Source organism: Macrobrachium nipponense, chromosome 48 (genome assembly GCF_015104395.2).
Source record: "Macrobrachium nipponense isolate FS-2020 chromosome 48, ASM1510439v2, whole genome shotgun sequence".
Classification (NCBI taxonomy): Eukaryota; Metazoa; Arthropoda; class Malacostraca; order Decapoda; family Palaemonidae; genus Macrobrachium; species Macrobrachium nipponense.
Genome location: NC_087223.1, coordinates 18,809,424 through 18,822,595, shown reverse-complemented (window position 1 = coordinate 18,822,595; position 13,172 = coordinate 18,809,424). Strand labels below are relative to the sequence as shown.

General features: G+C 40.8%; 1 protein-coding gene across 1 annotated transcript in view; it reads left to right on the top strand.

Annotated features, from left to right (window-relative positions):
- The window catches only part of LOC135205155 (chordin-like protein 2), a 47,630-nt gene extending 36,325 nt beyond the window's left edge, over positions 1–11,305 (top strand). The window contains exons 6-9 of the mRNA XM_064235520.1: positions 2,948–3,241; positions 5,311–5,432; positions 5,714–5,876; positions 9,093–11,305. Of these exons, the coding sequence (XP_064091590.1) occupies positions 2,948–3,241; positions 5,311–5,432; positions 5,714–5,876; positions 9,093–9,268 (755 nt within the window). The 3' untranslated portion in view covers positions 9,269–11,305. The remainder of the gene's footprint in view (positions 1–2,947; positions 3,242–5,310; positions 5,433–5,713; positions 5,877–9,092) is intronic.
- Positions 11,306–13,172: the final 1,867 nt, after the last annotated feature.

Below are 13,172 nucleotides of genomic sequence, written 5' to 3'. Positions count from 1 at the left end.
AATAATAATACTAATAATAATCTCACCTTAGCCCATTTCTACACTGGTTGTCCGGATAAAATAATATAGAATAATAATAATAATAATTATAAAATAATAAAAAAAAATTTTTTTAATAATAAATGTTTTATTAAAGAGGATGGTAGCATCAGGAATTTATTTTATATATGGTCTTTTCAATCGTTATATTCTCTCTCATCAGATAATTAATAATATCATAATAATACTCTATTTAGATAATAATAATCATAATAATAATAATAATAATAATAATAATAATAATAATAATAATAATCAATAATAAATAATAATAATGTTTTGTTAAAGAGGATGGCAGCATCAATGGAATTTATTTTATATATGGTCTTTTCAATTGTTATTATTCTCTTCTCTTCAGATAATAATAATAATAATAATATAATAATAATAATAATAATAATAATAATAATAATAATAAAACTGCATAAAAAAAACTACAGGATATAACGTAACCAAACCACCACAGCCACATCACTGCAAAAGGGGGGAGGGGGGGGGGAATATCAAGACGAAAAGGGGCCGGCCCCTTTATACCACCATCTCTCTCTCTCTCTCTCTCTCTCTCTCTCTCTCCACAGCGAGCGACCGACCATACAAGCAAACAGAAACTGACAGTTGAGGATGCACCGGGCAGAATCTTCCTCGTCTTCTCTCCTCCCCCACCTCCCCCACCCTTAAACCACTCCCTTCCCCATCCTCAAATCCCCTCCATCTCCCCCTTCCCCGCTAACAGATCGGAGTATATTTACATTTTATCTCATTTAAAAAAAGAAAGAAAAAAAAACGAAGACAGAACCGACCGAAAATGGCGCGAAACTTCCCGATGAGGAAAAATTGGCGCGAAAGGGTGAGGGGGAGGGGGGTGAAGAGTCAGAGGGGGTAGGCTGACGACGACGACGAAGACGACGTTCGGATCGCTGCAAAAATGGCTTCGGTTTCGCAACGGACGACGTTGGGGGGCAAAAACGAATCGTTCGTCCGTCCGTTTGCTTCAAGCTTCAAATAGCGGGGAGGGGGGTAGGAGGTAGGGAGAAATGCTTCCTTCTGCAGGAAATACTACAGCTTCGGTTCCCCCAAAAACAGGAGGCGAAGCCAGGAGCGAGCGGAACGGGATGCAAATCTCCTTATGTCAGGGGAAAGCTAGCTTCTCCAAGCTAGCTTGAGCTGCATGGCGCCACCAGGCTGCTTCTCTCTCTCTCTCTCTCTCTCTCTCTCTCTCTCTCTCTCTCTCTCTCTCTCTCTCTCTCTCTCTCCTTCACGTTAGGTTTCAGCGGCCAGTCTTCTTGTCTGTTTCGTCGGGCGTGTGTCTGTCTGTATACGTGTATGCGTCAAACATACAGATATAATACATGTATGTATTTCGTATACTTCTTGCAGCATCGTTCTCTCTCTCTCTCTCTCTCTCTCTCTCTCTCTCTCTCTGCCACATACACATTGGTTGCTTGTGCTTGTGTTTACCAAACATATATATATATGTATATATATATATATATATATATATATATATATATATATATATATATATTTGTTTTTGTGTGTAAATACGTATCTCTCTCTCTCGAGAGAGAGAGAGAGAGACTTATTAACACACAAAAAACATATATATCTAGAAACACGTTGCAAGGAACAATTACTACCAACTCTTACCAATATCATTTCGGAAGCTCTCTCTCTCTCTCTCTCTCTCTCTCTCTCTCTCTCACTTCCCTTCGCATCATTGAATATGTCGACCACATAGCCGTCACTTGGACGGTCTCTAAAAGCAAAAGACGCAGCAACCAGCTCTTTCTTGAACGGACAGATATTTGGGGGTGGGGGAAGAAGGGTAGGGGGGGTGTGATGGTTTGCTTGAAAAAAATAATAATAACAATAATAATGTCCAGTTCCTATTTCTTTATTGCATATTCTATAGCGGATTTGTATGGGAGAGGGAGAGAGAGAGTGTGCGAGTGAGTGTGTGTGTGTGTGTGTGTACTCTGACAGTCCTCCAGTTTTTGTTGTTTTGGACGCTGCTGCGATGGGCCGGGCTATCTCTGTGTCTGTCTGTCTGTCTCGTCCTTGCTTCCAGTTCCCTTCGTGTACTGAGTTCTCTCTCTCTCTCTCTCTCTCTCTCTCTCTCTCTCTCTCTCTCTGTAAAACCATCAAAAACCCAAAAAAAAAAGTTTTGCCTAACTTTCGTCTCTTTAAATTGTCTTTCTTATATCAATATATATATATATATAATATATATATATATAGTATATATATATATATATATATATATACACCTAAAACCACCCGAAAACCCAAAACCAAACCACCCCCCCAGCCCCCCACCCCCAAAAAAATGAAAAAACCATGACAAACCCTTGATGACAGAAGACACAACACGACGAATGGAACAACTCTCCTCCTCCTCCTCCTCCTCCTCCTCTCCTCCTCCTCCAGTGGACTCTCAAAAGAGAGCAGATAAGGAATCGTCCCAAAATGCTGTGTGTGTGTGTGTGTGTGTAGTACTGTACAAGGAATACAAGGAACAACTAAAGATAAGAGAGTGGCTTTTCTTGACTTCATTTGCTGCTTTTGTTGTTGTTGACGAAGGCACATGAATGTGGGTGAGCTGAGAGATGGTTGGGTGTAGGTGTGTATAGTGTATAGGCTATATATATATATATATATATATTATATATATATATATATATATATATATATATATATAATATATATATAACAAAAACCATATAATACCTCAAACTGGCAATCCAAGCAAGTGCTGACCATATCTATTACGGTAAACAACCCTTTTCCAGAATACAATTCCCAAAATTTTCCCCCCAAATTCCTAAGATTATTAAAATCCTAATTCCTGAAATTCCCAAATTTTCAACTAGAGTGCCTGAAATTCCTCCTCTTTTCCTCTCGCTCACAGACTCGGACTCCAACGACCTGAACTGGGACGCCGTGATGTCGTTCTCCGACCCCAACTCCCCCAAACGCAAGTGGAACCACGACTGCGCCCTGGGGAACCGCTACTACACCAACGGCTCCATCTGGCACCCCATCCTGGGGCCCTTCGGCAAGATGAACTGCGTCGTCTGCCGCTGCTTCAACTACAAGATCGACTGCATGCGGCTCAAGTGCCCCACCAGGGAGCAGCTCCAGTGCGAACAGCCCGTCCAGGTGACCGGCCAGTGCTGCAAGGTCTGCCCTCTGAACCCCAAGAGTAAGTTTTCAAGTGCTTAGCCCTAAAATAGGTGTTAATTGCAGTCCTGGCCTTACTGGTCAGTCCTGCAGTCTCAACTCCAAAACCCCAAGAGTAAGTAGCCTCAAAGTGTTAAATTGTAGTACACAAGTCACTGGCCTGTGTAGCAAAATCTGCCCTCTGGCCCCAAGAGTAATTGCTCGAGTCCAAAGCCCCAAAGTAGGTGTTAATTGCAGTCCTGACCTTACTGGTCAGTCCTGCAGAGTCTAAACTCCGAAACCCCAAGGGTAAGTAGCCTCTGTGTTAAATTGTAGTACACAAGTTATCAGCTATTGTAACATAGTCTGCCCTCTGAAGCCCAAGATCAAGTGTTCAAGTGCTAAATGGTGGTATTGGGGTTTACAAGCCATTTCTGCGAAGTCTGTCCACTAAATCCTAAGAGTAACTGTTCATGTGCTAAATTCAAAGAAAGTGAAACAGCTCGAACAATAATTTGCAAGTATGTTAACTGAATGTATCATGAAAGGTTATCAGGTAAATAAAAAAAAATCACTTAGCACAGGACGAATGAATATTAAGCAATTGTCTTCCCTACCACCTAATTCATTTTGGTTCTGAATATAAGCAAGAACAAACACAAAAACGTACTTTAATTAGTTGGGTGTATGTATCGGTGTATCTGTCCAATCCACTTTACAGAGATCAGAGATCGATCTCAGAGAACCAGGGACCTTAAACCAGATCCCTTATTAGATGGCTTTGTTGACTTAGTCGACGAATTATGTATGTACTTGGTAGTAGCTGAATGTGATACAAGTTGGATCCACGGTGGAGTAGGTTATGGGGCTAACACTGTCATCCCAAAAGACCCTCTGAAAATCAGAAAGTTGACATTTGCTATGCATGTTCGCTCCAAGGAGAAAGTTTTTGGTAGATATCCATACATGATAGTTTAGTCCAGTTGTAGACCTTAGGGAGAGAGAGAGAGAGAGAGAGAGAGTCCATCATCTTGGGCCATCCCTCCTTCTCCCTCGAGAAACACAGGATTTACCTTTTATCTGAGATGAAATAGGACCGATAATCAATTTGATCACCCATTAGAGAAAGGAGAAGCGAAATGCCCCAACCCCCCGCCCTCCCCCTACCTTCCCCCTCCCTCTCAACCAAACCCCCAACCCCCCTCAAAGAAAAAAAACAAAAAAAAAAAAAAAAAAAAAAAAAAAAAAAAAAAGAGCCAGGAGGACCACATCCACAAAAAGGCTTTCTGTCAGGGTCCGACACGCGATGGCTGGAGAGATCTTACCAGACTTCACATTATGGAATTTTTTATTATCTTTTTTAATATTCAGTGACCTTGAATTTCGAAACTGGGACAGATGGGCCTATGATGGGTTAACGAAAGTCCTGGAGCCCTACTTGTGTCGCTGCAGCAGTCGAGGATTATTCTACTGTCGAGGTCATGAGAGGTCATGATTTGACATTTCATAATTTCGACTATTGTAAAAAAAAATTCCGAAGTCAGATCTTTCACCTTGAATTATAGTTCATTACGAAAACTGATTCATAACAACATTCTTTTACGAATAAAATGTGGGAACTGACGCAAATAATGTTCAAGAAGCTGGACAGCTAAGTAGCAAGAGACTTAAGTGAACTGAGGAAAAGTTGATGCTAGGAAGGCAGACAATAGAAGATACAAGAAAGATACCACGAACGGAGGTACAGTAAAAGGAATGAAAGGGGTTGCAACTAGGGTTCAAAAGGATGATACAAAGGACCTTGAGTAATATCTGCAGTGCCCTGGAAGAGGTGCACTGCCACAAGGTATTCGAAATCAGACACAGTTAGTCCAAGACAGAGGTAGGTAGGAAATTAGTTTAAAAGCCACAGTGACGGTCACTGCATTCTAGAATCAATCAGTAGCCTAGTTAAACAGCTAAGCATTAATGATTTATAGTGTTATCACTGCACTGCAGAAACGTTAAGTAGCCTCATTAAGCAGCTTTGTATTAACGACATCCAATATAATCTAAATGAAAACATTGTGTTGACATTGGTTTAACTTTTCGTCTTCTCGATGCCTTCCTCAGCTCCAGGAGTGCCCAACGGCCAACCACCAATGTCCGGAACCATGGTGAGGTGCCTGAACGCCCGAATGGACATGGCTGTCTGGAGGAACGAAGGCGGTGGTGGAAAGTCCAGCGTACTGCAGGTGGGTATCCATTCTCCTTCTCTGTCTCTCTGTCTGCTGACAGGATCACTTGAAAACTGACGAACAGAATTTGGCGAGATTTTGCAAATACTTGCACTGGGTGACCCTTTCTAAGCAATTAATGTTTGGTAGATATTGATGTGTAGTCTTTTATTCACTATATTGTGAAGGGTTACCTAATGAATATACAAATAGATAATAATAATACAAGTAGCAGCAACATAAGACTCAAACCCTCCAGTTCGTGACCTCACCACCCTGCTTTCCTCGGCCCATTCCAGCACGTGTTCCAGCCCCTGCAGGAGTCAGACGACCTCAGGATGCATCAGGTGTACCTCCAAGACGGGAACGTCATCGACATCCGGTTTACACACATAACCAGCGTCCAGTTCGAAGATTTGCGCAACAAGTTCCAGTTTACGCTCGTGGGCGCCACTACAAGAAGTAAGTGAGACAGTAATAACTGCTTCATAGCCTCAGTGACATACGCTTCCACTGAATTCAAGCCCTCTGACTAAATTCAATGATTCTCCTGGATACTCTGGCTATATTGACCCAGTTTCTTAGCTACACTGCCTGTTTCACAGCCTCAGCGACATAAACTTACACTTCCATCAAGTGCACTAACTAAATTCAATTACTCTTCTGGATACTCTGGCTACATCCATCCATATTCTGGGCTTCGCTGCCTCAGTGTGACACTCAGAAAGATGATGAAGTGAAATATCCCACAGACTAAACATAACACACACTCTCGAGACTTCTGGCGTCTTACTAGAGCTCATAGACTGACACCCAAGTGAAATGTCCCTCAGACTAAACATACAAGCACTCACTAGACCTCTGGTGCCTTACAGGGTCCCACAGACTGACACCCAAGGGAAGTGTCCCAAAGACTGACAAAGGTGTACTCCATCCAGACTCCCACTTTCTCCCTTGGTTTTTCAGACATCACTTTAACCCCCTGGCACTCACACCTTACTTCTATATTCAGTTGAAAGTTTGTAGACAATATTTTTGCTTTGAGAGATGGTCAACAAAGCTTTATGTTGATACTGTCAGGCTTGGTAGCCGCTCACTTGTGTCCAACATGTCCTAGAGGCGAGTAATGATGGCCACCCATCAAAATACTGGCAAGACTAAATTGCCACATGTTTTTAAAGTCTTAGGTTGATTTGTTTAAGGATTTACTACTATAAAATGTCGTGTCAACAACGCAGGTGACACGCCCCTAAAAAAAATAATCAGAAAGGGGCATCTTATTGATGCAGGGAAAGTATCTTGAACAAGTTTCTTGCATAAGAATTCAGAAGGTACATACAACCAAAACCTCAAGGATAAATCATCATTGCATCACCTTCAAAACTGGTTAGCAAGGCACCGAAATCATATCATTACTCATTACCACCACCATCACATTCCTTCTTTACAACAAGACCGACGACCTTCCACTAAAATGCCCCAGGTACTCCCCGCCGTTCCGCCAAAGTACGTTCCCAAGTAACCCCCCCAGCTTGGGGGGAGAGGGAGAGGGAGGGGGGGTTCTGTTATGATTGCATTGCTTAATCAACAAACAGAGCGCCCTAGGGCAATATTGCTTTAATACTCCCTGGGAGAGAGAGAGAGATTTGGGTAAACATGCCTCAAGATTTTATGAGTTGCTGTTGGTTGTACCAGTAGTGGGTGTAGGTTGGCTTTGTGTGTGTGTGTGTGTGTGTGTGTGTGTATGCGTTTCTTCTGTGGCTATGAGTGTCTAAAGGTCTCTCTCTCTCTCTCTCTCTCTCTCTCTCTCTCTCTCTCTCTCTCTCTTCGTTGCCTTGCCTTGCAAATGCAAACCACTTCTGAGGATTTTTTGTTCTCATAGCTAACTAACTGCAATGATTAAATTAATAGCTAGATTTTTTGTTCAAGATATTTTCCAAAAATTTTATACAGTGATTATTCTGAAGGTTTTAGGGGAGTTTCATCCACGTTGTTGTAAAATCATTTTATTGTATTGAATCCATACAAATTTATTTTCAAAAATCAACCTAAGACTTTTAAAACTTTTAAAATCTTTTTATTGTATTGAATCCAGAAAAATTTATTTTAAAAAATCAACCTAAGACTTTTAAAACATAATGATAGGTAGCGTTGTCTCGTCGGAATTTGGATGATTGAATGTCTGGTCACCAAGCCTGGCAGTATCAACACAAATATAAGGAGAGAGAGAGAGAGAGAGAGAGAGAGAGAGAGAGAGAGAGAGAGAGAGACTACAGTCTTGAAAGATACTGTGTCAATTTAATTAACAAATGAAAGTGATTCTATGTCATCATTTCCAACTGCACACCTTATTCTCTCTCTCTCTCTCTCTCTCTCTCTCTCTCTCTCTCTCTGTTATGTCCTCTGGCCCCCCAAGACTCATACTCCACAATTACGTAATCAAAGTCTCCATTCACAAAAACCCGGAGAAAAACACGTTTACATTTCCCACCAAAATGAATCAGCTTTTTCAAAACATCGCAAAAAAATTAGCCAATCTTGGAAATACGGAAACTACTTCTATCTGAAAAATAAAAATCATATTTCCGGATCGTCTTGAATGATTATTTTAGTAGACGTCTGAATGTTATAATTAGTTCGATCATTTAAAATCGTATCTATTTAGGTTTAATATGTAAATACAAAAATATGGCGTGGTCCGACCTCCAGCTTACTCAGGGCGCGTGCTAAAATCTACGGTTAAATAGGGCGGTGTTTCACCAACGAAAATTAAAATAAATATGCTATATGCTATTAGAGATAATTGATCTGTACTGTTTAAGATGAATATGATTTTTATTTTTTACATTTTCATTCTCGTAAATAAATCATAAATATCCTATCCTCAGATTCTTGTATCTTGAACTCAAAGTGGAACACCTTTTTCAGACCTTTTTAGGCTCTTCATAGACCTTTCCTACCCCCGCCCCACTTGCAATAACAACAGCAACAACAACAAAGTAGTATTATTTATGGATCATAGTAATGACTATGATTATTCTTCCTGGACCATTTTAGAAGTTTGAACATAACGAATACTTGAACTCATATCTGCGTAGGTTTTGCACGCAAACCTATCCGTTCTTGGTCGCCTAATTAGACTGCGTTTACTTTTCCTTGATCATTTGATATAAATCAAATTTCTCCAGTAGGAAAAATTGAACGTTTACTTGACTTCTTGCTCACAGTTTGGATTAATTTTTTCAACTTACTAAAATGGTCGAAGATCATTCACTTATTTTCCCATTTTGAGTTATGTTTTTGTTCACACGTAAGCACACAGACACACATACACATGCATATACATACATACATGTATATATATATATATATATATATATATATATATATATATATATATATATATATATATATATATATATATATATATATATATATATATATACAGTAGATCCCTCAAATACGAATGCCGTAATACATCATCGTAGTACTACTCTCGCACTTCGTTCCCTCCCTGCAAGCTTCATATCCCTTCACACATAAGCACCCACACACACACACACAGATATATATATATATGTACATACATACAGTAGATCCCTCAAATACGAACACCGTAATCCATCGCTGTAGTACTAATCTCGCCCTTTGTTCCCTTCCTACCCCCGTCTTTCTCAGAGCTGATGGACAAGTTCCGGAAACGCGTGGAGAGGTTCCACAACCGCTGCAAGGAGGCCGCGGAGCACCCGAGCCGCTCCTGCACGGAGAGGCGCGTCAAGCAGCTGGAGAAGGTGCTGAAGACCAAGCCGCCCCAGGAGAAGTTCCAGTGTAACCGAGGCGAGAAGGAGATTTGAACACGACAGAGACCTAGTCTTCTAACTTTCTAGTCAGAGAAATATATAATTAAAAATAAAAAATGTTTACCAGTACCACAAAAAATAATAATATACAGCGAGGGGATGCCCGCGCGAAATCTGTAGAACTGTAGTCAATCTCTGGCGAATAAACGAAGGAAAAGATCTCGACGAGAAGAGCGAGGCGTGAGTGCATTCGATGGCGTGTGGAGTCGAACGGAGGTTTTTAGACGACCTCTTTTCCAAAAACAGAAGCTGCAGGCCATTCCCTTTTCCTACTCCTCCTCCAACTCCCTCTCTCCTAATCATAGACATCCAATTTCCCATCCCTTCCCTTCCCTCCCAACTCCCTTCCATTCTCACGCTCAGTAACAGCAAGGCCCGACCTACAACTTCCCTTCCGTTAGGATTTATTTCGACCGAGCAATACCACAGAGATGGCAACTGGTCGCAGTGTATCGAATAACATTTTACGTTCTTGGTTCCCATTGCTGAATTTTTTGCCCCCTGCCCCCCACCCCCCTCTCCTTCATTTACAGGGACCTGAACTCACGTCAAACTACTACACGTCAGGGTATAAGGATGAAGCACTTCGGATACCTTTTACAGAGAGTCAAACTCGATACAAAAAGGCACCTAGTGATGCCCTCGTGGTGCAGACAGTGATTATGTCCTAAGTACTGTAAACCTTGTGTGTGTGTTTTGGGCTGGGATGCCTCGCGCATTCTGATCTCCCACGAGATAGTGATGACGATGACAGTGGTGGTGGTGATATCAACAACCTAGGAAGAAAAATCAGTGGTGAAGTAATGAAGATGAGATAGCAGGACCTTTTTTCAATTAGGGACGAGAATCAGAAGTGCAGAAAAATGGACCCATGGTGTGAGAGGGGATCGAGTCGTGTAGAGGAATCTGAATGTTCAAAAAAAAAAATCTCCTTGCAAAGGAAGGCAAAAGGAGCAGAACATAAGAAAACAGAAAAGAGGAAGAAGCAGATGACCTAACACCACTAGGAAGTGATTGTACTGTTCCAGTGAATCAACAGAATTTTTACATATGAGACTTACGAAGTTTTTCTTTGCTTAGATTGTTGTGAAAAATTATAATCACAAAATTTTATGAAGGTTTAATATATATATCTATATTCAAAATGCAAAAGTACTTGCAAACACACATACAGTTGCATGTTTTATATAAGCTCCTAGTCAGTCAACGCATTAGCCCTCAAATGCTGTACAGTAAAAGACACTCCAGACCAGGTGTTCCCATAGCTGATTAGATACATTTCGCTGCATTTATTTTCTGCTTTCTACGTATTAGAGCTTCCCGATCTGAAACGTCTAGTTTACTCTGTTCCCGTAGTCTGAATGAAACGTGACGGAGTTATGTTTTCGTAAGCGCTGTGTATATATCTAAACTATTTTTCTAAGTGTTGTTGATAACGAAACTGAAGAAAAAATTCCAAAAAAAAAAAAATTGAGACTTAACTACTAAAAAGCTAGAATCTTTTGTTTTAAATCTGTTCTGACATAAGGAACTAATAAGGCTGAAAAATCAATACCTTCCAATATTTTTTTCTTTGATAGTTATGCCTGGTTAACCTAGCTAGCATAAAGGGGTTAATGCTCTTGAAACTGTACTTACTCACACAAGACTAAGTTGTACACATGAAAAATGATAATGCACATCACGTGTGCATGACTGTACCCATGTGCAACTACAGACACAGTGACATGCATCAAAGACCAAAACAAAATCGTGAGTTTTTTGGCTCTTACACGTCTAGTTTTGTGAAATCACTTCCTATGTAATGGGGCTGAGCGCATTACATATTCTTGAGCCCTGTGGCTAGGGGTATATTCCAACGCCTGAGCCTCAGGTACCCAAATTCTAACCTTAGGTGCCATAATCAGTCATGCAACACCACTTAATCTTGGGTCAGGTAAGCTGCCTGAAGTATGGAGGCCAGTAATCACTAACTTTATAGCCTTAACTTTTGTTACATAAATACGTATCTCGGCACAACCTGTCACAGTGTCATCCAAAATTAATTAATATATATAATATATATATATATAGATATATATATATATATATATATTTAGCATTTAATACCCAGTAATGATTATATTATTTCTTTAACAATGCAGTAACAAATCCCCGTCATCAACCATCTACACAAGCATCTAGCTCTTACTTGGGACCAGCTTGTGAATTTCTACGTCAGCACACAACCCTAATTGACTTAGTTCATTGCTGTTCGTTCAAAATCAGACCGTAGGAACGTCGAGGCCAAACTGAGCTGCACCCAATTTCATTTGGAATATAACCGATCCTATTTTCATATATGCGACTAAAACGGCCTTACTCATTTGTCTTCAGTATATATTCAAGTTGACCATTTCTTTCCACTCAGAACGAACATTGCAGATATACTCAGCAGTGTTTGTGGCAAAATCTTGTCTTGAGTCACTGTTTCCGACTTGCAAGTCAGTGTATTCAAGAAGATTTTAGGAGAAGTATCCAAGTTACCACTAAAACATTAAGTGGTTCTAACCATTTTTTTTTTCTCTTTAATATCAGTTTAAAACAGTTTTCCATCCTCTTGCTCAGCTGGGTGACAGGCTTTATTCTATCCCTGCTACGCTAGGATAAGACAATTGTGTACCGAGGTAACGAGAGCATTTTTCATATGACAATATGCTAACACGCTCACAGTGCTAATGAAGAAATTAAGAAATTCTGTCGTCTTAAATCACTGCAGATTGTTGTTGCAAGTTTCTACATTGGCCTGGTTTTTGCGTAACGGGCAATTAACTATATGCCCAACTGCTTTTGTTTAGATACAGAATTGGCATGAGCTCCGGCATGGGTGCAACCGCTCCCCTCATGAGACACACTGGTGCCAATCGAAGGCTTCAAGTTTAACCTGCAGTTACTGGGATGCATCCAAACACCACTGCACCAGATCTCCTGGCCCTGTCGCCAATTTCCATAACAAATACGTTTTTTTATGAGATAGGATGCTTAGCAGTACCCATAACACTACACAGAGTTAACCTGACCACTGGGGTGTGACACCCCTTTCCTACCCATACAAACCGAGTAAAACATTCTTGGTTCGAGTGAATTTTGCAGACTCAGACTAGCACACTCTGGCGATATAGTTCAAAAAGCAAGATTAAAGCAGGCAGACTCAAAAGTGCTGTCTGCTAGTCATGGAGTCCATGAAGACTCCAACTTGCTTCCTTGTACAGTATTATCACAAGGATTCAGACTGACTACCTCTAAGATCAGAGTCCAGAAGACTTCAACTGGCTCCTTCTGGGACCAGAGCCCAGAATGACTGAAAACAGGCTAGCTCTAAGACCAGAGTCCAGGAAGCCTCAGACAGGCTATACCTTAAAACCAGAGTTCAGGAAGCCTCAGACAGGCTATCTCTAAGACCAGAGTCCAGGAAGCCTCCGACAGGCTATATCTAAGACCAGAGTCCAGGAAGCCTCAGACAGGCTATACCTCTAGAACCAGAGTCCAGGATGCCTCAGACAGGCTATACCACTAAGACCAGAGTCCAGGAAGCCTCAAACAGGCTATACCTCTAGAACCAGAGTCCAGGAAGCCTCAGACAAGCTACACCTCTAAAACCAGGGTCCGGAATGACTCGAACTAGCTACCTTTACGAACCAGATTCCTGAAAGATTTGAACTGACATCCTTCGATTTCGAAAACAGAATCCAGGTCATTTTACAGACTAAGGCACCAGCGAAGTTGTAGTAACTGGACACTTTCCATCTGAAATAAATTTGATAGAAAACCCACAATGTCTTGATGCATGTGTACCCAATTCTTTGCTGCCATGGGAACAATAAACATAATTACTTGTAATGTCAATCTGATGAACAAG